The sequence below is a fragment of the Colobus angolensis genome, unplaced genomic scaffold (genome assembly GCF_000951035.1).
Source record: "Colobus angolensis palliatus isolate OR3802 unplaced genomic scaffold, Cang.pa_1.0 Scaffold198, whole genome shotgun sequence".
Lineage (NCBI taxonomy): Eukaryota > Metazoa > Chordata > Mammalia > Primates > Cercopithecidae > Colobus > Colobus angolensis.
This window is the reverse complement of record NW_012115132.1, coordinates 1,588,495-1,613,480: the sequence shown is the minus strand read 5'-3', so window position 1 is coordinate 1,613,480 and position 24,986 is coordinate 1,588,495. Positions and strand designations below refer to the sequence as shown.

Genomic DNA, 24,986 nt, shown 5'->3' with positions numbered 1-24,986 from the left:
AAAATGGAAAATCTCTTTAGGGGATGATGGAATCATTATCACATAATGAAATATATACATGCAGAACTCTGATGAACTGTAAAGAATGGATTATCCACCCCCATGGGACTTCCTAAATAAACATATTTTAAACAGTTGGACGTGTCTTATATTACATTATTTGTGTTTTGTACAATTTAAAGTAATCAGAAATCTGTTCTCTGTCTGCCACAGGCTATAGCATTTTTGCAGTTGGTGTGGCCGACGCAGATTACTCGGAGTTGGTTAGCATTGGCAGTAAGCCCAGCGCACGCCATGTCTTCTTTGTGGATGACTTTGATGCCTTTAAGAAAATCGAAGATGAGTTAATTACTTTTGTCTGCGAAACTGCATCAGCAAGTTAGTTCTTTGGAATTTGTACTTACTCATGTTGCTTAACGGCTGAAATATTTGATACTGGTTAAATAATGAGTCCCATCTTGATCTGAGAAAAGCATATTGACTTCCAGTGCTGCTTGTTATATAGACATTAAGTTTTATGGCCTTGAGCATATGGAAGTAAACCTCCCCTCCTCTGTTTAGAGTTTAGATTGATAAAAACCTTCCCTAATCAGATGAGGGTCTATGTTTAAAAGCAACTGTGCTTAAACAGATGTAGTAAATAATTTTCAATGTATTAAGAGTGTATTAAGATGTAAAATGTATTAAGAATTCTCATCTGGGCAATACATTATGAGGTAGATGTGTCTCAATACATGCTCTCAGGTAATAACCATTGATTTTAATGAACCCAGGAGAGAAGGAAGCTGTGACCCTTTAGTTGTAATAAGGGAACTTAGCGCATTTCAATCTTTATGAAACCACAGAAATCCATAGTCACATTTGATTTGGATTCTCTCCACAATCAACTTCTGGAAAGATTGTATTAGTTTCCTGTTCTCAGGACAGGGAAAGAGTATGTTTGTGAAATATCTGAATTACAGTTTTATTTTGTTTGTTTGGTTTTCCAGCCTGTCCAATGGTACACAAGGATGGCATTGATCTTGCAGGTATGCATTATCACAATCTTTTCAAACACAAATATATTACATGCCTCTCATTTGGAGATGGGGTTTCTGTTTTTGTTTTTAAATCCTTAATAGAAAAATATTAAAATTTAAAATTCTAAAGTACCATATTCCCTATGTTTATTCTTTTTTTACATTTTTTTTTTTTTTTAGGATTTAAAATGATGGAAATGTTTGGTTTGGTTGAAAAAGATTTTTCATCAGTGGAAGGGGTTTCTATGGAGCCTGGTACTTTCAATGTGTTTCCATGTTACCAACTCCATAAAGATGCCCTGGTTTCCCAGCCAACCAGGTATGTTTCCATTGCAAGATTTTAAAGTCGATCTTATGTTTATTATATCTCACTGTGAAAATGATGTCAACTTGAAATATGGTGTAATAGTCCCTGCTAGGATTTTCTACAATGTTTAGAGTAGATGATATTTACGTTTCTTTGTTTAAAAACACCAGACTCACACATAATGCGGATTGAACTTTAGCATCTGCTGATCTGTGACAACGTATAAAAATGATTGCTGAGTGCTGTGGCTCATTCCTGTAATCCTAACACCTTGGGAGGCCAAGGTAGGAAGATCACTTGAGGCCAAAAGTTTGAGAGCAGCCTGGGCAACAAAATGAGAGTCTCTACAAAAAAATAAAAATAAAAAAAAATTAGCTGGGCATTGTGGTGTGCACCTGTAGTCCCAACTACTCTGGAGACTGAGGTGGGAGGATTGCTTGAGCCCAGGAGGTTGAAGCTGCAGTGTGCCATGATCACACCACTGCACCTCAGCTTTGGTGAAAGAGCAAGACCCTGTCTTAAAAAAAAAAAAAAAAAAAAAAAAGTTGATACTTATGAGCACTACTACCAGCCATCTTTCTAAATGCTTATGTGCACCAACTCACTCAAACCTCCAAACACCTCTATGAAAGTAGATTTCATTATTATCTAAATTTTACAGATAATGAATCAGAAACACAAAGAAGCTAAATGACTTGAGTGAGCTCGCATAGTTAAATGGCAATGTTGAAATTTATATCCAGCAATCAAGCTCCAGTGCCCAGACCCTGAACCATTTCATGATAGTGCTATATGGTTCAAATGGTTTTTATCTTTGAGACAGTTACAACAGCAACTCTAGAAAGTTGAAGAGTAGTAATCAGGTTTATGTAAAAATCATATTATTTAGCTACTTTATAGACGCATTTGCCTTATTCTTGTTTTTATCTCTGGATCCCCAGCAAATTATATGGTGTCTGTCCACATTGAGGGTGGATCTCCCCCACCTAGTTCACTCAGACTCGCACGCTAATCTCCTCTGAAAACACCCTCACAGATATACTCCAAAATAATGCTTTACCGGGTTTCTAGATATTCCTTAATCCAGTCAAGTTGAAACCTAAAATTTACCATCACAGGACCTTTGTCAGTTTATTTGCTGATGCATCTTAAATGTCTGTTAGAATGTCTCACGTATAGTTGGCATTCAAGAAATACTTACTGAATGGACAAATGAATTAATGAATATACAAATAAATGAATATTTATTTTTATCTATGTAAACCAAACTTTCATTTTTCAAGTGCATACTAAATTTGCACATTTATTTATTCAATTAATAACTATTATGGAGTCCCTGCTACATGTAAAGGGCTGTATTTTTTTGCTTGGAGGAAGATTTAAAAAGTAAATGAGTAAAACTAACATTAGTTGTTAGAAAGAGAGACAAGGTGATATTTTAGGTTGGGCTCTTCAGGAAGCAGATTTTCCAGCAGAGATTAGTATGTGGGAAGTTGGTGAGGGTGTTCCCTCAAGGAAGGGAACAGCAGGATGCAGGATAGGCCAAGAGGGAGAAGTCAAGCTGTGAAGAATCTCAGTAAAAGCCTCCAACCATCCAGAGGAGTTCTGAAAATGGTATGGCCTCTCAGAGCTGTCTCCCATTGGGTTCAGGGGTTCAGGTCCTTCTACTTCCTCAATGACCAGTCATTGAAAACAGGTTTCCTAATAAGGTGGCATGACCTTGGGAGAGGCATCCTTTTTCAGCCAAGAAAATTTCTGGAGGGGGATTGGTGTCTGAAACCTGTCTGCAGACAATACTCCCAGGACCAGGGATAATGTACCCTTAATTTTTGAAGATGGATCTGGATAGTGCAACACAGATGGGAATGTAATTGACTACAACATGTAGTGGAAAGTGATAATGTCATAAGTTATGTTTTACAAAAGGATAATAGATCAACATTGTTTATTATATGAAAACCTTTGACACTACTAAAACGTTCAGTGAGAAGTGATTGATTAGGTAAGTGATAAAATAGCCAAACAAGAGAAGATTGTGCAGCCATGAAATATCATGCTCTTAAAAATATTTAAGGAAATGGAAAATGGCTATTAAATGGTGCTAAGAAAAGGACAAACTGATATAAATTGGACAAATGCACACGTTATTTACTAAATTAGATCCCTACAACAGTGATCTGGTTGGTGTTAGTGGTGGTCTTTTCTGTTTTTCCAAATCTTGTGTAATGAAAATGTATTTGCTTTATAATCAAAGGAGTAACTTTTTTGAGGAAGGATACAATGAAACATGGTTTTCTTTCTATGTTCAGGTACATGCATCCGGAAGGATTGCCCTCCGACTACACAATCAGTTTTCTATTCCGGATTCTTCCTGACACTCCACAGGAGCCATTTGCTCTTTGGGAGATTTTAAATAAAAATTCTGACCCATTGGTTGGGGTTATTTTAGACAGTAAGTATATTTATTGAGATCACATTCGCACATAAATGTATGAGTAAGGTATGTGGCACGCCATTTCGCCTGTTTGTGTATATTACAGAGTGACTCGCTAATCTTATGTGATGTGTAAATACTAAACAATGAATTATATAGCAGTTGATTTATCCATTTATTTTCTCATTCTTTCAACAAATATTCCTTGAGTTCCTATTTTGTGCCAACGCTAGACCTGGCGTGCAGTAGTGAGGAAGGAGAAGAGAGAAAAGCAATTTTTACTGGGAGAGGAAAAGCTACACAAAGAGCAAGGTCCTTGGAGGGTCAATGGGAAGGGTGGGATCACAGTTCATTTTTTGGACATAGATACGATAAATATGACATACATATTTGATATTCCAGAGGGGATGTCAGATTGACAGCAGCATATTTAGAAAGAATTCTGGGGTGGAGATATACATTTGAAAGTTGTGTGTCTTTGCTATATAAGCCATGAGACTGGGTGGGATCATCTAGAAAATGAGTCTAGAAAGAGCAGAGAATAGATCTGGAGGCTGGGAAAGGCCAATATTTGGAGGTTGGAAAGTTGAGGAAGAACCAATGAAAGAAACTTCTTAACCTCGTGCTCTTGGATGTTGTACATGATGATCACTTAAGCAGATCAAGTTTTTGGTTAATATTACTGAGTTTTCTATATCTAGTTTTAGTTTAGGATTCCAGTGAACCTAGGAACCAAAATTTGGAGACTATTACTAGGTGCTAGGTCAAACATTCAGATAAGGAAAGTATTAAGCTTATTTCTGACTAGTATTTGTAAAAGGATTTTTCAGTACATGGAAACTAATCAACAACTAAATATGACACTGTGGAAGCATTTTGCATTGATATTAAAACTAAGGAAAAGCTGTAGATTGAAAGGATATATGTTACTAACTCCATATATACGCGGGACTTGAAAATGAAGAATTTTCTCAAAATGGTTAAGACTAGCTTGCTCCTTTTGAAAACAGAGGAATTAATTTGTAGCACAGGAATGAATTAGAAAAATATTCCTATCTTTTAAATAATAAAATATTCCTTGTAATAGGAAGAATTTAAGATGAGAAAATTTTTGCTTGTTTGTTCGTAATAAATGAAATATCTTGGGTGGCATAATTTGCACATCCTAGGAAAGTTGATTGCTGTGGTGGGTTAAAAAGACAAAGAGCCTGGTTTCTATTCTTTAAGATTTGATAAACTTAAAGTAGCTGTGTCTGCCTCTACTCCCAGCCCTTGGACAGTTTTCCCAAGAGAGTGATGGGGATGAGAGTCTGGGCAAGGAAGTACAGAGGAAGAGTATGCGTGGGAGTCTTTGCCTCACTGTCATCACCACGTGGCTAAATCAGTTCATGTAACCAACTAAGAGTCTGCAGCAACCTGGTGACTGTAGATTACTTCCTTACCCATTACATCATTCTAAATACAGTTTCAAAACAATAGATGCATTATTTTGTTTTGTGTTGAATTTTACAAAAAATAATTCACCTACTTTAATTATTTCTAAAATATTTTTATTTTTCTTTAAATAGATGGTGGGAAAACTCTAACATATTTCAACTATGACCAGAGTGGGGATTTTCAAACTGTTACTTTCGAAGGACCTGAAATTAGGAAAATTTTTTATGGAAGCTTTCACAAGGTCAGTAATGCTGTGTATGCATATATTCTTTATTCTGTTTGCTATTCAACAAAGTCATTTAAAAAAAAATTCCATAGGGCTTTGGATCTCAAATTTCAACTGGAGTGAGAATTAACCTTTGTGATTGTTAACAATACCCAGAGATTGGGATTTGGTAGATCTGAGAGAGGACCCTGAAATGTGCATATTTTTTTGTTTTTGGTCAGGCACTCCAGAAAATAAGGTGGCCACTTTCTTCTTTGAGGAAAACTGTAGTTAAGGATACGGTGTTACCAAGTGGACAGTTGCTCATTTGCTACATTAGGTGCGATGTAGAAAAGATTGCTGGTCTAGCTGGTACGACTAGCTATCTACCAGTGCAGATGAAAGCACAATCCACTGAATCATTACTTAAAATGTGCAGACAGAGATAACTGATTGCACTGATACTTTTACATATATACAAATACAACCCATCACTGTCATCATAACAGGTACCCTGTGGAAAAATTTTGTAAAACCTAAGTTTACTTGTCATTATTTTAATAACTTATCACTTGTGGTAGAACTATGTTCCTTAACATTTGCTTCTCAGAAACACTTATCTGTGGTGATCACTGGGGTGGACAGTTACCAACATCTACTGCTTCCTTTGTATTTGAATAAACCCGCTGACCTATGGTGTTAAGCAGTGCAGCACCTATACTGCAGGATGAGCAGAGCATTTGCTAGGTGGTGTAGAAAAATGCTTTGCTTCCTAACCAGGCCCTTACTGCCCTTTTAAAGTGAGAGAAGGGATGCTGCAAAGTAATTTTCTTGGCTCCTGTCTCATGGCCTAGAATGCGGTCAAATCAATCTAATTTATGCAACTTTGCTACTTTCTGTGGTTTTGAATATCGTAATTGCATACCACATAATTGCATAAGAACAGTTGCTAAAAAACAAAAAAACAAAACAAAACAAAAAACACACTTACTTTTTTTTCCTGTTTAATAGGGCTGTACTACCAGAAGAAAAGGTATCTGAAAAGCACATGAGGTATAAGTGGAGATTTATTAGTTCATGGCTCAAAGTGGTCCCATTAGCAGCTCTTAGGACTTAACATTGTTTAATCATCAAATTCCTCTTGGCATGTTTATTTTCTTGGTTATGGACAGTGTATTGCAAAATAGTAAAAAAAAAAAAAATTGTATGAGAGATGAAAAGCATTTGAGATTTCATGAGTGTTCAAAGAAACATCGTCATTTTAGCCCACGTTTTAGGCGTGAACTTGTAATTCTCATTCCAAAGAATCCTTTGTAAGTCTTAGGTGAAGGTTAAGCTTTATTTCCTTACCAGAAGAAGTCAAGAAGTGAGGTTCATTAAAAATTGATTTAAAATTTATAAACCTTCAAATTTTTTAAAGTTATACGAAGGACGACTTCCCTCTAAGTGTTAATAAAGCCAAAAAGTCAAATGAGGAAAAAATTCAAAAAAAGGCTTCTCATGTGACAAAATACTTTATAATAGACCTATTAATAGAATATCTCAATGCAAATTCAATTTGTAGAAATCAAATTCTATTTGTTCATAGACTTATAAATGAATAAATACTTTACCTTAATTTCTCATTGATTTTCAGTTAGTTTTATTTTTTACACTTTGACTATGAAGTGTGGGCCCAAGGTCTCTTTCAAAAAGCTTTAATTATATACATGGGCACTTAAGTGCAACCAAAGAAGCAAAATATCTGAAAAATTTTCATTATCTCCTTTTGTAAAAAAAAAAAAAAAAATAGAACTTAAGCATTGAATAAGTCCCCACAAGTTAACGATTCTTAAGGCAGGGGTACTAGAAGCTAGGTTTTCTAGCTGTAATCTGTAGTAATGGAAAGTGTTCTACGGCTCAAAAACACGTATGAGTTGAATTATACTCTAGTAAATGATCGTAACAGAGATGTTAATAAGAAGCAAGGAATGTGTTGGGGTTTATTCCATCAGTGATTCTATACTTGGGCAATAGTTAATTCCTTTTTGAAGGAGAAGGATTCTCAAGAGTCCCAATGTTGACTTACATTATTTGTATCATGATCTAACTTAAAGGAAACATGGAATAAAAATTGGTGTAAGTCCATGTGCTTTCAACTCATATACAACAATGAAACAAAAGTGAAGTTGAACAAAACCAGTAAAATTAAAAGTAACACTATCTTAATATGAAAGAGGACATTATTTCATTGACATTCAACCTCTGCTGACAATGTGAATACACTGCTAGCTACCATAACTCCCATAACCTTGATTGTATTGCCCAAGATAATTTTTTTTTGAACTACCATGATACCTTACCTTAAACAGATTTGTAACTTCTTTTGGCTTTTACTTAGGGTGAAATCATTATTTACCTATTAATTTCACTCTTTTAGCTCATCAGTCTGCCAAAAACAAGTACTATAGTACTCATGAGGCTGACGCCATCATAAGTTACAATGCATATATAAGCACTGAAATTTTATGGCAGAACTTGGACATAGTATAGTTATCTAGTCCATCTAGAATATACCTAACTTTGACTATCAGCTAAATAAGACAGACTTTTACAAGTCCTTACAAAGAATGTGTCAACTCCTGAAAATATGATCATGGACCTCCAGATTCTTGAGATTCTAGTTTGTGAAAATTGCACGATACACTAAGCTAAACAGCTTTATTTTATTTGAACCTGAGTTCACCAGAAAGCATTCCTTCTTCCCCCTCAGATTCTAGATCCCCTTTCCTCATCCTAAATTAAATAAATATTTTCAAAGTGTGGTTTGCCAACCACTCGTGGTACCTTGCATGATTGTTGATGATATATCAACAAGAATTTTTAATTTTAATATTTTTGTGTTTATGTTAACTTGCATTCAGAAAAGGCATAGCTAGTACAGCAGTCCTGTGATTTCAAAGATGCAATTGCTCTCGAGTGAGGCCAGACTTTAAAAAGTGAATCCTTTCAAAGCCACTTTAAAAAGAAGTATTAATTAGATAAAAATAGAGATGGTACTTGAATGTGGGAAAATCATGGAGATGATAAAAGTGGAAATTTTCTCTTCTAGCAAAATACATGGTAACAGAATTCCTTCTCTTCTCTTTCTTATTTTGTAATGATGAATCATACAATTATACAAATTTGGTTGATATTTCCTTCTGTTTCTTACCTCCTAAAACATCTTACTTTTACCTAGCTACACATTGTTGTCAGTGACACTTTGGTCAAATTGGTTATTGACTGCAAGCAAGTGGGTGAGAAGGCAATAAATGCATCAGCTAATATCACATCAGATGGTGTAGAAGTACTAGGGAAAATGGTTCGATCAAGAGGACCAGATGGAAACTCTGCACCGGTAAGTGAATAAACACATGAAGCTGTGCTACTGTTAAGGGAGAGAAATTCTTTTAAAGTACATTAGCTATTTTCCAGGGAAAAGGTTTAACAAAAAGGGGAATGGATAAATGGATAGATGGATGGATGGATGGATGGATGGATGGATGGATGGATGGATGGATGGATAAATAGATAATGGCCTCTTTAAAAGAATTAAGACATGTACATTCAAAGCTTGTGGTAGTATGCTTCCGCTGTATTATATGGAGTATACATTAGGATTTAGGCTAGTTTATTTTCTAAATGCATTTTAAAATTTAAATGGTAAAATATTCATCACATGGTTTGGGGCATAAATGGTTTTTAGAAAAGAATTACAACTATAAATGAACCTCATTTATATAAGCAAATACAAATCCACATAAAATTAGTGAATATTACACATGGGAAATTGACATAAGCCTCTTATTTGGGCTAGATTTGGGCATTTTAAAACTAGGTTTTTGCTATCAATAATGTAAAGTTTACCCTTTAATTATTAGTAATTAAGTACCATACCATTCTAAGATACTATATTTTTTTACCTTACAACATGGAATTTAAATCTGGGAGACTTCCAATTGGCAAAGAAATCACATTCCCATCACTTATTACCCACAAGAAAAGAATAGTGCACACAGTTTTTTGTGTTTATACTGTTCACTCACAGCTAATTAGCAGCATTGTCTAATTTGAGTCATTCTATAATTAGTGAGGCATTTTATTCTTATAAACAATCCCGACTATTCTAATCTATACTTCTCTTATGTAATAGAACAATCAAGATAATTATAGATTACTATTGTCTCCCACTTTCATAGATCTGTAAAATTAGCCAGTTATACAAGAGCTGGTAGTTCTCAAAGACTTTGAAAGCTGAAGATCACCTTGTAAAAATGAAATCCTATACTATGTCAAATAAATAAAACAGGCCCATGATTCTAATTCTACTGCCATTCACTTAGTACACAGGAAATAGTCCAAGTGAGAGAGTGATTTACTTTGGAGCACTTTGCTATTTTGCAGCATTTATCTTTGTGGTAACAGTAGAAGTGAATGGTAGCAATGTGTCCCCTTATGTATAGGGGTACATTGATACTTTCAGACCTTGATAGGTAGATGATGCTAAGTAGTTTAACACCTACAGTTGAAGGATCTTTAAAAGTTCTTTCGTTTCTACTTTGCTTTGAAGAATTACGGATTAGATGCTTGGAAAGAGAATGTAAAAGCTTTGGAAGGCTCTCTTGTTCTCAGTTACAGTAAGAGACTTTTGGGAATGTTTACATGATTTTGAAAAGTTGTCTCCTCCTAATGTGTGGTATTTCATGATAATTAAAACACACACCATCTTCTGCTTAATGGAAGATACTCCTATGCATAAAGGAATTTATAAAAACACAGAATTATCAAACTAAGAATATCTTGTATGGATAAATGGATATATAGATGGATACTTAGATAATGAATGAATAGACTCTAATTTAAGAAAGAGAAACCAGGCCTCGTGTGGTACCTCACGCCTGTAATTTCAGCACTTTGGGAGGCCGAGGTGGGTGGATCATGAGGTCAGGAGATCGAGACCTTCCTGCTAACATGGTAAAACCCCGTCTCTACTAAAAATACAAAAAAATAGCCAGGTGTGGTGGCACGTGCCTGTAGTCCCACCTACTCGGGAGGCTGAGGCAGGAGAATTGCTTGAACCCGGGAGGTGGAGGTTGCAGTGAGCCAAGATCGTGCCACTGCACTCCAGCCTGGGCGACAGAGCAAGACTCAATCTCAAAAAAACAAAACAAACATCAACAACAACAAAAGAAAAACAAAGAGAAACCTTTCTAGGTATATGAGATTCTGGGTCTAGATCACATAATACTATTATTAATGTTTTCTTAATTTTAGAAATAACGAATATAAAATTCCTGAAAGTTAGTAGGTGTTCACTGAAGAGTAATTATTATTATTGAAGAAAGTCAAAGACACATTCTCCATCCTCCATCCCACCTTTTCTAGACTTCTAGCTCTTGATTATTGATAGTCACATACCATTTTCTTTCTCTTTCATATATCTACATTTCACTCCTCTAACCAGATTATAAATGCCTCCAAATAGAAACCACGTCATTGTCTTTGTTTTAAACCACCCTGCACCACAGTGTCTAATCAATACTGATGAACAGAGTAAGTTCTCAAGAAACATTTGATAGAAATTAAATAGAACGTTGTCTGTTTCAAATTGTATTATATCTTTTCTAAAAATTTTGTTTTGCATATATTCCGTGTGTGATGCTGACAATAGTCCAATAATATATATTGTACCCTCTCCTAATTATTTTATAATTATGTTTCACAATGATAGTTGTATAATTGTATTGTAAACTATACTGTGTGTAATAATTATGCTCCAAATATATGACCAACTAAATATCAACTAATTTCTTTCTGAAGGTAAAAATGCCTGCAAGTTTCAGGCCTACTGATGATCAATCTTTACTTTTAGCAATGAGAGAAATGGAATTAAACAGAGCACTCTCTGTGGTTACTTCCAACTAGTAGTAGACAAAGGAGAATTATAAAAGTCAATAATTAAAGAGTTCTTTGTAAGGCTAGTAGGAAAAAAGTCATAGCATTTGTTGAATCTTGAAGTCTACAAAGGATTACTAACTAGATTTTCAGTCTGCCCACTTACTGAAGAATTTGATTATGTTGAAATGAATGTATTAGGTTAGATCTCAAGAATGTGATTGGAAACTCAGAGCTGCTTTTTGAGGGATATTACTTAATCATTTTAGTACAAGGTAAGAGAAGTCTCAGTTTTCAATTTTAAATTTAGAAATCATAGACTGCCAATCTAACCTTGATATACATTTGTACTCTACTATCCAGCAAAAGGGAATGTGTGTTTTGCAAATTCTCGATTATTCTAGGGGTAATTATTATATGAGAGAGATTAGTAACTTACAGGTCTCCATTCCCTGCCAAATCCAACAATTATTCAATATATGCCAGATGGTGGAAGAGTCTAAAGATTTAGCCTTTAAAGAAAATATGTTCTTTATAAACCATAATTGAGTGGAAGATAGATTAATGCATTTAAGGATACAGTAACTACTCAATAGAAATTACGTTCTTAATAAAATCAACTGGTGTTCAGCAATGCAAGATTGTATAGGCAGTAATAGTCTCTACTGAGGCTAACCTAACAAGCAGGCTTAACTTAGCTGTCTAAAACATGTGGAGTGAAACTTAACAACTGTACTTCTCCTTTACAAACTTTTTCTCCTAGGAAGTTTCTCCTGCATTTTCTGGTACCTAATGAAATGATTCTAGAAAAGTTTTGAGCTTCTGACATACAATCATATTTCTTAGTGCCTTTCTTCTACCTTTGCAAATCTAATACTTAGGTAATTATCCAACTGGCATATGTTTAGCTCCCTGCTGTTCAAATAACAGAGGCGTATGAGTTATGCAATGGAGTTGCCTATCATTTTAGCCACTGAGTTACAGCTTTTATATATAAATCAATAGTAGACTAGGTGATGATTCTACAAACACTTGTTTGAAAACAAGTGTTGTTAAATTGCTAAAAAGTGTAGTATATTTTCACATGCATTATCTATTTTAAGCTTTTAAAATTATGATGATAGCTAATAGTTATTACATCTCTGCTAGGAGCTAGGCAGTGTGTACTTTCCTGGGATTATTTTGTTTAATCCTGTAATAATCCTTGAAAGAGATACTTATGTCTTCTCTACTCTGTAGATAGAGAAACTGAGACTTTAAGAAGCTAGGGTCAGGTCCCCTTTCAAAAAGTGAGAGTAGTGAAATAAGAGACTGTATCCAACTTCCATAAGGTCATCTGCCTTTTATTCCAGTGCTTATTCCATTAGGACAGACTCTGATAATTAGAGAATAAAGGCAGAGAAGGGAGTTTGGTTTGTACCAGAGACTATATGTCCTATCTGTTCATTGACAGGTTCCAAGATTTACCGTTATTTGAATTACAACCTTGAGAGCAAAGTAATCAAAACTACCCCCCAAGTGTGTCTATACCTGAGAATTCTAATTAATACCGAGTGCAATAGTTATGAATTTTTATTTTCTAATTTAATCAGTGCCTTCGTGGTTTCCCTTAAATTCAATAAATTGATTGAGAACAAGTTAAAAACAATCAGTTCAATAGTTGACAAGTGGTAAATGCACAATCTTAGTTTTGTGATGGCGTCGATAAAAGTTAGACATCAAATTAAAAACAGAAAATGGTTTAGTTCCTCTGTACTCTTTCACCAGTATTCTTGTGCAGTGTAAAGCTCTCTAAATATTTATATAAATTCAGGCACAGCTTTACCTCAAATTATAAATTTGTTTATAGTATGTTAGAAAAAAATTCAGAGAATAAAATTTGGCACTGAGTGGAAAATGGAGCCAGAGGTACATTTTAATTCCCATTCACAGATCAAAATGACTCAACTTATTTTCATGCTAACATTTGACCCCAAGTGACTTGCCTTTTGTGCTAAACCAGACAAAAAATGTCTAACAATGAAAAATGAACATTCGTAATTGGCTAAGTATTCTTGTGAAAGAGATTATGAAAAGTGAAAGTGGGAGGTTTTGTGTCTCTTCCTCTTTTTTTTTTTTTAGCAAAGATATATCTTTTATAATTTTCAGTTAGTTACAAAAAGTTACAAAAGTAAAAGAGGGCTGCTTCTTGCATTAGTTCACTCAAGTATTATTTATTTTGAGCCACACTATCTTGCATTTTAAGGTACTCAAATATGAGATCTTTTGACATACCATCTTGTATTGTCTCCTGTATAATTTGCACAAATATGTATGTCATTCCTTTTGGAATAAAAGCCAGAGGCTTTTTTTTCTCTTTCAATCAATTCCCTGAAATGTGCCTTGGAAAAAAAAAGTCCCTAAATAAAGGCTGAGGAATCTAAACTATTACAAGTGCAAACAATTATGAATAAATTTGTTGTGCTCACAAAAGCTGCTGACATCATTTAACTTGCAAAAGAATAGTCAGCCCACGTAACATTCCTGAAATTATAATATTGGCTTCATTCAGTACTTAGTAAGCATTCAACCCCTGGAATAAATAAATTGAGCTCCTAAGAGTCCCAATAACTTCATAAGGCAGAAGTCTAGCGAAAGGTTTGTAGACATTAGACTATTATAGGTGGTTAAGTAGTAGATGTTTATTTGAAAAACTTCGAGAAATCCTCATATATGCTGGGGCTTGTGAAAGGCCTTTGCTTTAAGTAAGTCTTTCCATTCGTGAAAATGTTTTTGCTCTGAAGGCTCTACTCAGAAATGGAAAATTTCTTAATGGATAAATGATTTGCAGACTTAGCTGAATCTATGCAATGCTGTCATAATGGGACCTATTTAATAAATGTCCCCAGACAAAATGGCATTGTAAGATTACATTGGGCTCTCTGCATTTTAAAAGTTAGATCAAAGATCAGTTTACTGGGAAAATAAACCACAAGAAAATGGGGCATGCCATTTAAATCTCAAACACAACTAAGCCTTCAACACATGGTTACATTATTTAAACTTTTTCTTCCCCGGTTCTATTCCACAGAATGGACTTTGTTATGATCATACCCCATAGCGGCAATCTGAAGATTTAATGATATATGCAAAGTGCTTAGGATAGTCCTGGGCACATAGTAACATTCATTTCTGCAAATGTTTGTTGCTATTGTTGTTGTTATTTGCTAAGACTTTTCTGAATCAAAACATTTCATAGATATTATTATTGTGGAAGCAAACTACTATTATATTTCTGTCCTCAATACTGTCACTGTCATTTTGATGCTACTTTTTTTGCCTTTGTGTTATATGTACACCTTCTCTTTAAATCAATTTTGAGAAAGCTAATAATTATTATTTATAGCAGCTATGTTCCAGGCACTGTTCTAAATATTTCCTCTATACTAACTCATTTAATCCTCACAACCACATGAATAGCTACTATTATTATGCTCACTTTACAGATGAGAAAACTGAGCCTCCAAGACATTAAATAATTTGTTCAAAGTGACTCAATCTGTCAGTGGAGGAGTCAAAGATGACACCCAGGCAGTCTAGCTCCATGATCTCAGAATCCCTATGATCTTTGAAATATTTGTTGTTATTGTTGTTGTAATTGTTTATGAAAATAAGCTATAATGTCTTTTCCCAAATATTTTCATTCTATTAGGTGGTACAAAAGTAATTGTAGTTTTTGACATTACTTTTGCACCAACCTAATAAAAACTTAATTTTTTATTGGACATAAATTTTTTGTTTGGTTACCCTGGACGATCTCAGTTATCATACTCTTGGATGGTGGAGGAGAACCTTAAACCACCTAGAAAAAACAGCAGTGAGCCATGCACATATTTCTGCAAACAGCTCAATAGATGTATATAGGATCAAAAAAAAAAGATGCTTTGACTTATGGATTTGCTTTGAAAATTCAGGGGTTACTTCATCGATCAGTTGGAATGAATGTTTGCAATAAGGCATCGTTACTTGAGTATAATGACAGAAAGCCCGATTTCATTTGTTTACTATCAGAACAAGTTCTTTTGTGATAGTGCATGCATTTTTAATAACGTATTTCAATAGTACTGTCTACTTGGGCATTATCATTTTTCTAGAAGACGTTTGGTGAAGGATGGGTAGTACTATTTGGGAGAAAATAAGGAAGGCACCAGGAGTTTCCAGGCTTTGCTGAAAACACCACTTGCTGAAAGCAAGATTACAGATTTAAAATGAAAACAATTTCATCCTTCTCCCCAATCAGTAATAGAGCACACACTTAATATTTGAAAATATAGTAAATATAGAAATATAGTAAAAATGATTGGGTCGTTAGGCTAGTGTTAGCCCTTAATGATGTTATAATTATGTTTCTTTATATTTCAACATGTATATTGACTTGTCACCAACATACATGAGTGGAGCAAGCCTGTCTAAATATTTATGGCATGATCAATGGCGTAAATAAAAATACGCATAGCTTACATTCTCACAATACTGAAGGTGAAGTTGTCATGACATTTACCACATTGTGTACAGTATTTATGTGCTCCTCTCTTGCTCCCTGTAAGTTCTTCTAGGTCAGGACTATGATTTTTTAAAAAAATGTTTGTATCCTAAAAGTCTACATAGTATCTGGCTTATATTATGTACTGAAGAAAACGTTGCTGAGTCTATGTACAAAGGAATGAAGTGAGAATTAATTCAATAAGCCTTCCTGAGTGCTTTTTATCTACCACATATTATGATAGGTGACCTAAGGATGAGTTTGGAAATGTAAATAATTGTATTGTGTAGTGGGAGGTGTGCTATAGAGGAGGCACATGGAGTGTTGTGTGATGACAGTCGTTTGGGAACAGCTGTGATGGGCTTTGTAAGGAAGACTTGAACAGAGGAGTTAAGCTTACTCTTTAAGTAGAAATGAGAGGGGAAGTTGTGATAAGTAAGAGGGTTTAGATGGTGGAAGAAAAATTGTAGACAAAACCTTAGATCACTGTGTGTTTGAGGAAAAGAATTAGTTTGGCATTATTGGAGTTACTTTTAAATTTACTTACTGTCATGTATTATTAATGTATTGGTATTCTGTTATATAATACATAACATAAAATCTGTTATATAATACATAACATAAAATTATAACGATAATTTATTTATTTTTATTGAATGACAATTTTCTTTTTAAATCATAGTTTCAGTTACAGATGTTTGATATTGTTTGTTCCACATCATGGGCCAATACAGACAAATGCTGTGAACTTCCAGGCCTGGTAAGCATTCTTCCTTCATCTCTATTGATTTTTTTTATTGTATTTAATTTTCTGGAAATGAGAAGCTGTTTCTCAACATTCATATCATAGGCAACTCATTGAGATGATAAAATTAGAAAGAGATTAATAATGAGGCATGTGTGAAATTAACACGATTTCTCCTGCATGACCTCAGATCACATGCACTGTGAACGGCACAACTCAGAGTGCTCCATTTATACATAGTCCAGATGTTCCCAGATTCCGTGGCTCATGAAGCCCTTAGTGTCTCAACTTTTTTCTTGCACCCCTAAGCCAAAAGAAACACCTTGTGGTTCTATTTATGAAATAATAGGCCCAAACATCTTACTAAATATTTATGTCCTAACAACTCAGTAGCCATGTAAAATAATAATGCACATACATTGAAAGAAAAAAGGGATATTTATATTTTATTCTTAAATGACCGAAATAGCTTACTGATGGGATGTGTACATACCTGAGCCCTGCAGTATTTCTCATATCTTGGAATCATATTGGCCATTGCCATCCTCACTTCTTTTTCTACATTGCTTTTTTTCATAGTACTTACCTTTCATCACAGCAGCTATATTTGTAAATTAGGGTTTCATCCAAAAAAGTGTTGCAAAATCTAATGTTGAAACTGCAGACCACCTTGAGCTTGTCATTCACACGAAGTCCAGTGGGTGCTGAATATTGCTGTGCTTCTCTTAAATTTTTAAAACATTCACAGGACCCCTGTGAGTTTAATATAGTGTTCCCAGACTTCTTGGTGCACAATTTTAGAACTGTAGTCATAATCTACATAACCTGTATGCAATCCTACTAGAAAACTAAACATTTGAAAGTTATTTATACCGAGTGATGGTATAAATATTTATGTCCTAACAACTCAGTAGCCCATATAAAATATAATACACATAAATTGGAAGAAAAAATGATATTCATATCTTATTCCTAAATAACCATAATTTCTCACTGATGGGGTGTGTATACCCATATATTTATATAAACAAAAAAAAAACACACAGATTTATATCTTAGGATCCTAGGACAAGTGAGCTGACATGGATGACCCTGTCATGGTTGGATAGTAGTCATGTCTTAATAATTAAAGCTGGAATTCTCTAGAGCATGGGGAACCCTTCGTGAAGTCTGTGAGATTTGATCTTATGACTGTATTAGTCTGTTCTCATGTTGCTAATAAAGACATACCCAAGACTGGGTAATTTATAAAGGAAGATTTAGAGACTCACAGTTTTGTACAGCTAGAGAGACCTCAGGAAACTTACAAACATGGTGGAAGGGGAAGCAAACACTTCCTTCTTCACAAGGTGGCAGCAAGGAGAAGTGCAGAGCAAACGTGAGGGAAAAGCCCCTTATAAAACTATCAGATCTCATGAGAATGTGTTCACTATCACAAGAACAGCATGGAGGTAACCGCCCCTGTGATTCATACCTGGCTTACATTATGCACTGAAGAAAAAGTTACTGAGTTGAAAAAGTCACTCCACTGGGTCCTACCTGTGACACATGGGGATTATGGGAACTATACCAAGATGAGATTTGAGTGGGGACACAGCCAATCTGTGTCAGTAAGACTTGCTATATCAAGAAGCCAAACCATATCACTAAGACTTACCACCTCACAACATCTATTGCAAGCACCAAATTCATGGCAGTCTGTATTTGAGAAGGAAGCAACTTATTATTTCTTCATCAAGATAAGTTTCTAGTAAACCCTGGAAGAAATTAAATTAGAGACACCTTGAGGTTATGCGAAAGGTCAGGTAAATGGGAAATTGGCAGCAGAAACACTCAGAATCCTCTGTTGTATCAAGCAAAGATGTGATCACCACTTTTTCTGGGAAGGACCCTTCTTGTTCCTTTTCTTTTTACTTGTCTCATTGAAGAGGCATAAATTCCATAGTAAAAAGACACGGTGCAGTAACAGTCAGCAGCACTGGCAAAACCATCACTGAGTCTCTGGCTACAGGTGGCCTGTAATTAGCCTTATTTTGGGATCTTTCAGAATGCTTAGGTTTATGTTTCACTCTAGCTGGCCAGATTTCAGGCCAGATGTGTTCACAGGGGGTTTGAATTGAAATCTTTTACTGTTGTCCAACATTTAGAGAAAAGTATATACACCATGTAACAGGCCATTTGCTTAACCTTTCTTGGGTTTCTGTTGTGAATGTTGTAGAGACTCAGATTATTTTCAGTTTGGCAATTCAACTGTCATCTGTGCTCTATTTGGCTTTAATTTTATTTTCCCCCAAAGTCTTAAATAATGACTAATTTTTTCTCTATCCAAGGGGACTGATGAACTCCATGAAGTTCTATAGTATCTTATCCCAGTGCTGAGCTCATTTTGGCTGCTGTTCTAAATGGGATATTTATAAATTGTTCAATAGCTGTTAGCAGGTGCTCTGTCTTCCTCTACAGATTCCAGTAACTCATTCAGATATATTCAGCCTTCCATTAATAATCTATTTTGTAATGTCACATGATAACAATATTCCCTAAGAGGGAAGAAAAATGTTCTCCTATTCCAGAGCCTTAGATCTACACTGTGATGTTTTTCTTAGTTTCAACCACAGAATGTGAGCAGTTGTGGAAACTGTCATAGGGAATTGATGATGAGTTTAAACGTTGATTTTATTTTGTTTTTCTTTGTTTTAGTACAGATATAGTTGTTTTGACTGAGTATTCCAACAAGCTTTCTTTTATCCTTTGAAACAGAAAAATTATTATAGCATAAAAAAGTTTTCAAGACCTTTAGTTCACAGAGTACTATTACTCCAGCCAACAGAATTAAATAGTAATCAAGAATTTTTTTTTGCACTCACTTCTGATTGTCTTTCCTCACTTGGATTCCCAAGCTGGTTTTAGCAACACCCATTGATAATAGTGATTATCAGTGACCAGGAGGTACCCATTCATTTTCCTTTACAGAAAATATTTTGCAATCGGGAGTGAATATTCTCTGCCTTTGTAATGTGCACTTGAAAGTCTAAAAATATCTTAAATCAAACTGTTTTCTTTGAGCCACTAAAGCCATTTGTATAAACTGGTATGCTAATGGTTGTGCTTTTTTTGTTTCTTTTCAGAGAGATGATGAGTCTTGCCCAGACCTTCCTCATTCTTGCTCCTGTACTGAAACCAATGAAGTGGCTCTGGGACCAGCGGGCCCACCAGTAAGTCTTACTGAGTTCAGCCTTAAATGTTCTTTAATAATATTAATAGCTATCACTTGTGTGTGTCTAATATGTGTTGTCTACTGTACTAAATGGCTATTACTCACTTAATTGTAGGAATACAGTGAGACACAGAGATGTTGAGTAACTTGATTAAAGAACATAGCTTGGAGGAGCTGGGCTTCAAATCCCAGTCTCCATGACTCCTAGAGATGATACTCCTCACCGCTGTGCCATACGATGTCTCATACTGGTCTATACTCAAAATCTTCCCCTAAAGCTACTATGGTTAATTTTCAGTGTGAATATTTCAAATCAGGACTTTATTTATACCTGTAAGATTTGCATACACCTGCTTTGTCCACTTTCTCTCTCTTTCTTAAACTTTTACCTTAGGTTCAGGGGTACATGCGAAGGTTTGTTACATAGATAGGTAAACTCATGTCATGAGGATTTCTTGTACAGATTATTTCATCACCCAAGTACCAAGTCTAGTACTCAATGGCTATTTTTCTGATCCTTTCTCTCCTTCCATCCTCCACCCTCAAGTAGGTCCCTGTGTCTGTTGTTCCCTTCCTTGTGTCCATGAGTTCTTATCATTTAGCTCCCACTTATAAGTGAAATCACGTGGTATTTGGTTTTCTGTTTCTGTGTTAGTTTCCTAAGGATAATGGCCTCCTGCTCCATAAATGTTCCCACAAAAGACATGATCTTGATCTTTTTTATAGCTGCATAGTGTTCCGTGATGTATATGTACCACATTTTCTTTATCTGTCACTGATGGGCATTTAGGTTGATTCCATGTCTTTGCTATTGTGAATAGTGCTACAGTGAGCATTCGTGTGTATGTGTCTTTATGATAGAATGTTTTATATTCCTTTGAGTATATACCCAGTAATGGGATTGCTGGGTTGAATGGTTGTTCTGTTTGTAGCTCTTTGAGGGATCGCCACACTGCTTTTCACATTGGTTGAACTAATTTACACTCCCACCAACAGTGTATAAGTGTTCCCTTTTCTCCGCAACCTTGCCCGCATGAGTGATTTTTTTATGTTTTAAAAATAGGCATTCTGACTGCTGTGAGATGGTATTTTATTGTGGTTTTGATTTTCATTTCTCTCATGATCAGTGATATTGAGCTTTTTTTCATAAGCATATGAAAAAAAGCATTTGGCCACTTGTATGTCTTCTTTTGAAAAGTGTCTGTTTATGTCCTTTGCTCACTTTTTAATGGGATCGTTTGGGTTTTTTCTTATAAATTTGTTTAAATTCCTAATAGAGGCTGGATATTAGACCTTTGTTAGATGCACAGTTTGCAAAAATTTTCTTCCATTCTATAGATTGTCTGTTTACTCTGTTGATAGTTACTTTTGCTGTGCAGAAGCTCTTTAGTATAATTAGAGCCCATTTGTCAATTTTTGCTTTTGTTGTGATTGCTTTTGGTGTCATGAAATCTTTGCTCGTGCCTGTGTCCTGAATGGTATTGCCTAGGTTGTCTTCCAGAGTTTTTATAGTTGTGGGTTTTACATTTAAGTCTTTAGTCCATCTTGAGTTAGTTTTTGTATGTGGTATAAGGAAGGGGTCCAGTTTCAATCTTCTGTGTATGGCTAGCCAGTTATCCCAGTACCATTTATTGAATAGGGAGTCCTTTCCCCGTTGCTTGTTTTTGTCAGCTCTGTTGAGAATCAGATGGTCATAGGTGTGTGGTCTTATTTCTGGATTCTGTATTCTATTCCACTGGTCTATGTGTCTGTTCTTGTACCAGTACCATGCTGTTTTGCTTACCATAACCCTATAGTATAGTTTGAAGTTGCATAACATGATGCTCCAGCTTTGTTGTTTTTACTTAGGATTGCCTTGACTATCCAGGCTCTTTTGTGATTCCACATGAATTTTAAAATAGTTTTTTTCTAGTTCTGTAAAGAATGTTATTGGTAGTTTGATAGGAGCAGCATTAACTCTGTAAATTGCTTTGGGGAGTATGGTCATTTAAACAATATTAATCCTTCCTATCCAAGAGCATAGAATGTTCTTCCATTTGTTTATGTCATCTCTGATTTCTTTGAGCAGTGTTATAATTCTCAATGGAGAGATCTTTCAGCTTCCTAGTTAGCTGTATTCCTAGGCATTTTATGCTTTTTGTGGCAATTGTGGATGGGACTGCATTCTTGATTTGACTCTTGGCTTGGCTGCTGTTGGTGTATAGGGATGTTAGTGATCTTTGTGCATTGATTTTACATCCTGAAACGTTGCCAAAGTTGTTTATTAGCTGAAGGAGCTTTTGGGCTAAGATGATGGGGTTTTCTAGATATAGAATCATGTCGTCTGCAAACAGGGATAGTCTGACTCCCTGTCTTCCTATTTGGATGCCTTTGTTTCTTTCTCTTGTCTGATTGCACTGGCCAGGACTTCCAATACTATGTTACATAGGAGTAGTAAGAGAGAACATCCTTGTCTTGTGCTGGTTTTCAATAGGAAATGCTTCCAGCTTTTGCCCATTCAGTATGATGTTGGCTGCAGGTGTGTCATATATGGTCCTTCTTATTTTAAGGTATGTTCCTTCAATACCTATTTTATTGAGAGTTTTTAACATGAAGGGATGTTGAATTTTATCAAAAGCCTTTTTTGCATCTATTGAGATAGTTATGTGGTTTTTGTCTTTGGTTCTGTTTATGTGATGAATCACATTTATTGATTTGCGTATGTTGAGCCAACCTAGCATCCCAGGGATGAAGCCTACTTGACTGTGGTGGATTAGCTTTTTGGTGTGCTGCTGAATTTAGTTTGCAAGTATTTTGTTGAGGAATTTTGAATTGATGTTCATCAAGGATATTAGCCTGAAGTTTTCTGTTGTTGTGTCTCTTCCAGGTTTTGCTATCAGGATGATACTGACCTCATAGAATGAGTTGAGGAGGATTTATTCCTCCTCAATTTTTTGCAATAGTTTCAAAAGGAATGTTACCAGCTCTTCTTTGTACATCTGGTAGAATTTGACTGTGAATCCTTCTGGCCCTGGGCTTTTTTTGGTTGCTAGACTATTTATTATGGATTCAATTTCAGACCTTGTTATTGTCTGTTCAGGGAATCAATTTATTTCTGGTTTAGTCTTGGGAGGGTATATGTGTCCAGGAGTTTATCCATCTCCTCTAGGTTTTCTAGTATGTGTACATAGAGGTATTTGTAGTAGTTTCTAATGGTTACTTTTATTTCTGTGGGGTCAGGTTAACATTCCCTTTGTTGTTTGTAATTGTATTTATTTGGATCTTCCTTCTTTTCTGCTTTATTAGTCTAGCTGGTGGCTTATCTATCTTACTAATTTTTTCAAAAAACTAACTACTGGATTTGTTGTCTTTTGAATGTTTTTTCATGTCTTGATTTCCTTCAGTTCAGCCCTGATCTTGGTTATTTTTTGTCTTCTGCTAGTTTTGGGGTTGGTTTGCTCTTGCTTCTTTCATTCTCTCAGTTGTGATATTAGGTTGTTAATTTGAGATGCTTCTAACTTTTTGATGTGGGTGTGTAGTGCTATGAATTTTCCTCGTAACACTGCCTTAGCTGTGTCCCAGAGATTCTGGTAAGTTGTACCTTTGTTCTCATTAGTTTCAAAGAACTTCTTGATTCTGCTTAATTTTAACTTTTTATGTATCCTGAGATTATGTTAAAATGTTAAAAAAATTACAACTGTTGTCTTCCTATTGGCTTGTTATGTGAATCGTTGTAAATGAAACCATTTAACTTCAGTAATGCTTTTTACTTCAAATCTGATTTGTCTAATATTAATATGCTTCCAATATTTGTGTTTTGGATTCTTTGTCTAATTTTTTAATTTTCTAATTTGTTTAACTTGCATGTTCTCATTCCAGCCAGTTGGAAAGGGAGAAAATGGTTGAGGACAGCATTTGGTTTTCATTTAAGAACAACACCCAGGGTATATGCAGCACCCTTTCTCTCATATTCCATTAGCCAGCACTTAGTCATAAGGTCATACCTACTTATATAGGATTACAAGAAATCAAGTCCCTAGATGGATGGTTATGTGTTTAGTTAAAACTCAGGGGATTATATTATTACAAAGAAGCAGTGGAAATGAATGTGAGGACAATTAGCAATTTCTGTACAACTGTGAAAACTATCTTTTGTTTTTTTTTCTAAGACAGAGTTTCGCTCTTGTTGCCCAGGCTGGAGTGCAATGGCACAATCTCGGCTCACCGCAACCTCTGCCTCCCAGGTTCAAGTGATTCTCCTGCCTCAGCCTCCCGAATAACTGGGATTACAGGCATGTGCCACCGTGCCAGGCTAATTTTTTGTATTTTTAGTAGAGACGGGGTTTCTCCATGTTTGTCAGGCTGGTCTTGAACTCCTGACCTCAGGTGATCTGCCCACCTTGACCTCCCAAAGTGCTGGGATTACAGGCGTGAGCCACCGTGCCTCACTGAAAACTATCTTTTGAAAACATTTCCGATGTCAGAAATAAAAATATTTCAGATGAACGAAAACTATTAATTTACCACCAATATTCTCTCTAAGGAATATGCATAAGACATAATTTAAAATAAAGAAAAATAATACCAGAAGAAATTATGACCAAAGAAATAGCAAATATATGGTCAAATCTTAACAAATATTAATTTGTAACATATATATTTTCTTCATTGTTTATTTGCAACATTTTGATGTCTTTATATTTATATTTTAGATATTTCTCTTTAAATAGCATATGCCAAGATTTTGCTTTTAATTCGGTTTTACAATCTTTCTTTTGTAGTTTAGTCCATTTCTATTGGTTGTGATAACTGACCTATTCTGATTTACATCCACAACCTTAATTTTACTTTCTTTGTTTTTCTTGATTTCTCAATTTTTGCTTTTTTATTTGTATTACGTATATATTTCTTGCTTGAGATTGTATTTATTTTTGTCTTTAATTTTTGCTTTTATTGCATTCTCTTTTTCCCCTCCACTAGTTTGGAAAATATACTCTATGGCTTTTCTTTTTCTTGCATTTTTTTTCTATGAAATAGTAGATTTGTTTTGGTTATCTTTTTGTTGTTACTTTCTTTTTTACTTTTCTTTTTTTTTTTTGTTTTAAATTATACTTTAAGTTCTAGGGTACATGTGAACAATGTGCAGGTTTGTTACATATATATATACATGTGCCATGTTGGTGTGCTGCACCCATCAACTCATCATTT

At 35.0% G+C, this 24,986-nt stretch overlaps 1 protein-coding gene across 1 annotated transcript in view; it reads left to right on the top strand.

The window, feature by feature from the left end:
• Window positions 1-24,986, top strand: part of COL14A1 (collagen, type XIV, alpha 1) — a 255,503-nt gene that overhangs the window by 149,615 nt on the left and 80,902 nt on the right. The window contains exons 29-36 of the mRNA XM_011941061.1: window positions 214-378; window positions 990-1,028; window positions 1,200-1,338; window positions 3,636-3,778; window positions 5,329-5,438; window positions 8,623-8,781; window positions 16,523-16,600; window positions 19,711-19,797. Of these exons, the coding sequence (XP_011796451.1) occupies window positions 214-378; window positions 990-1,028; window positions 1,200-1,338; window positions 3,636-3,778; window positions 5,329-5,438; window positions 8,623-8,781; window positions 16,523-16,600; window positions 19,711-19,797 (920 nt within the window). The remainder of the gene's footprint in view (window positions 1-213; window positions 379-989; window positions 1,029-1,199; window positions 1,339-3,635; window positions 3,779-5,328; window positions 5,439-8,622; window positions 8,782-16,522; window positions 16,601-19,710; window positions 19,798-24,986) is intronic.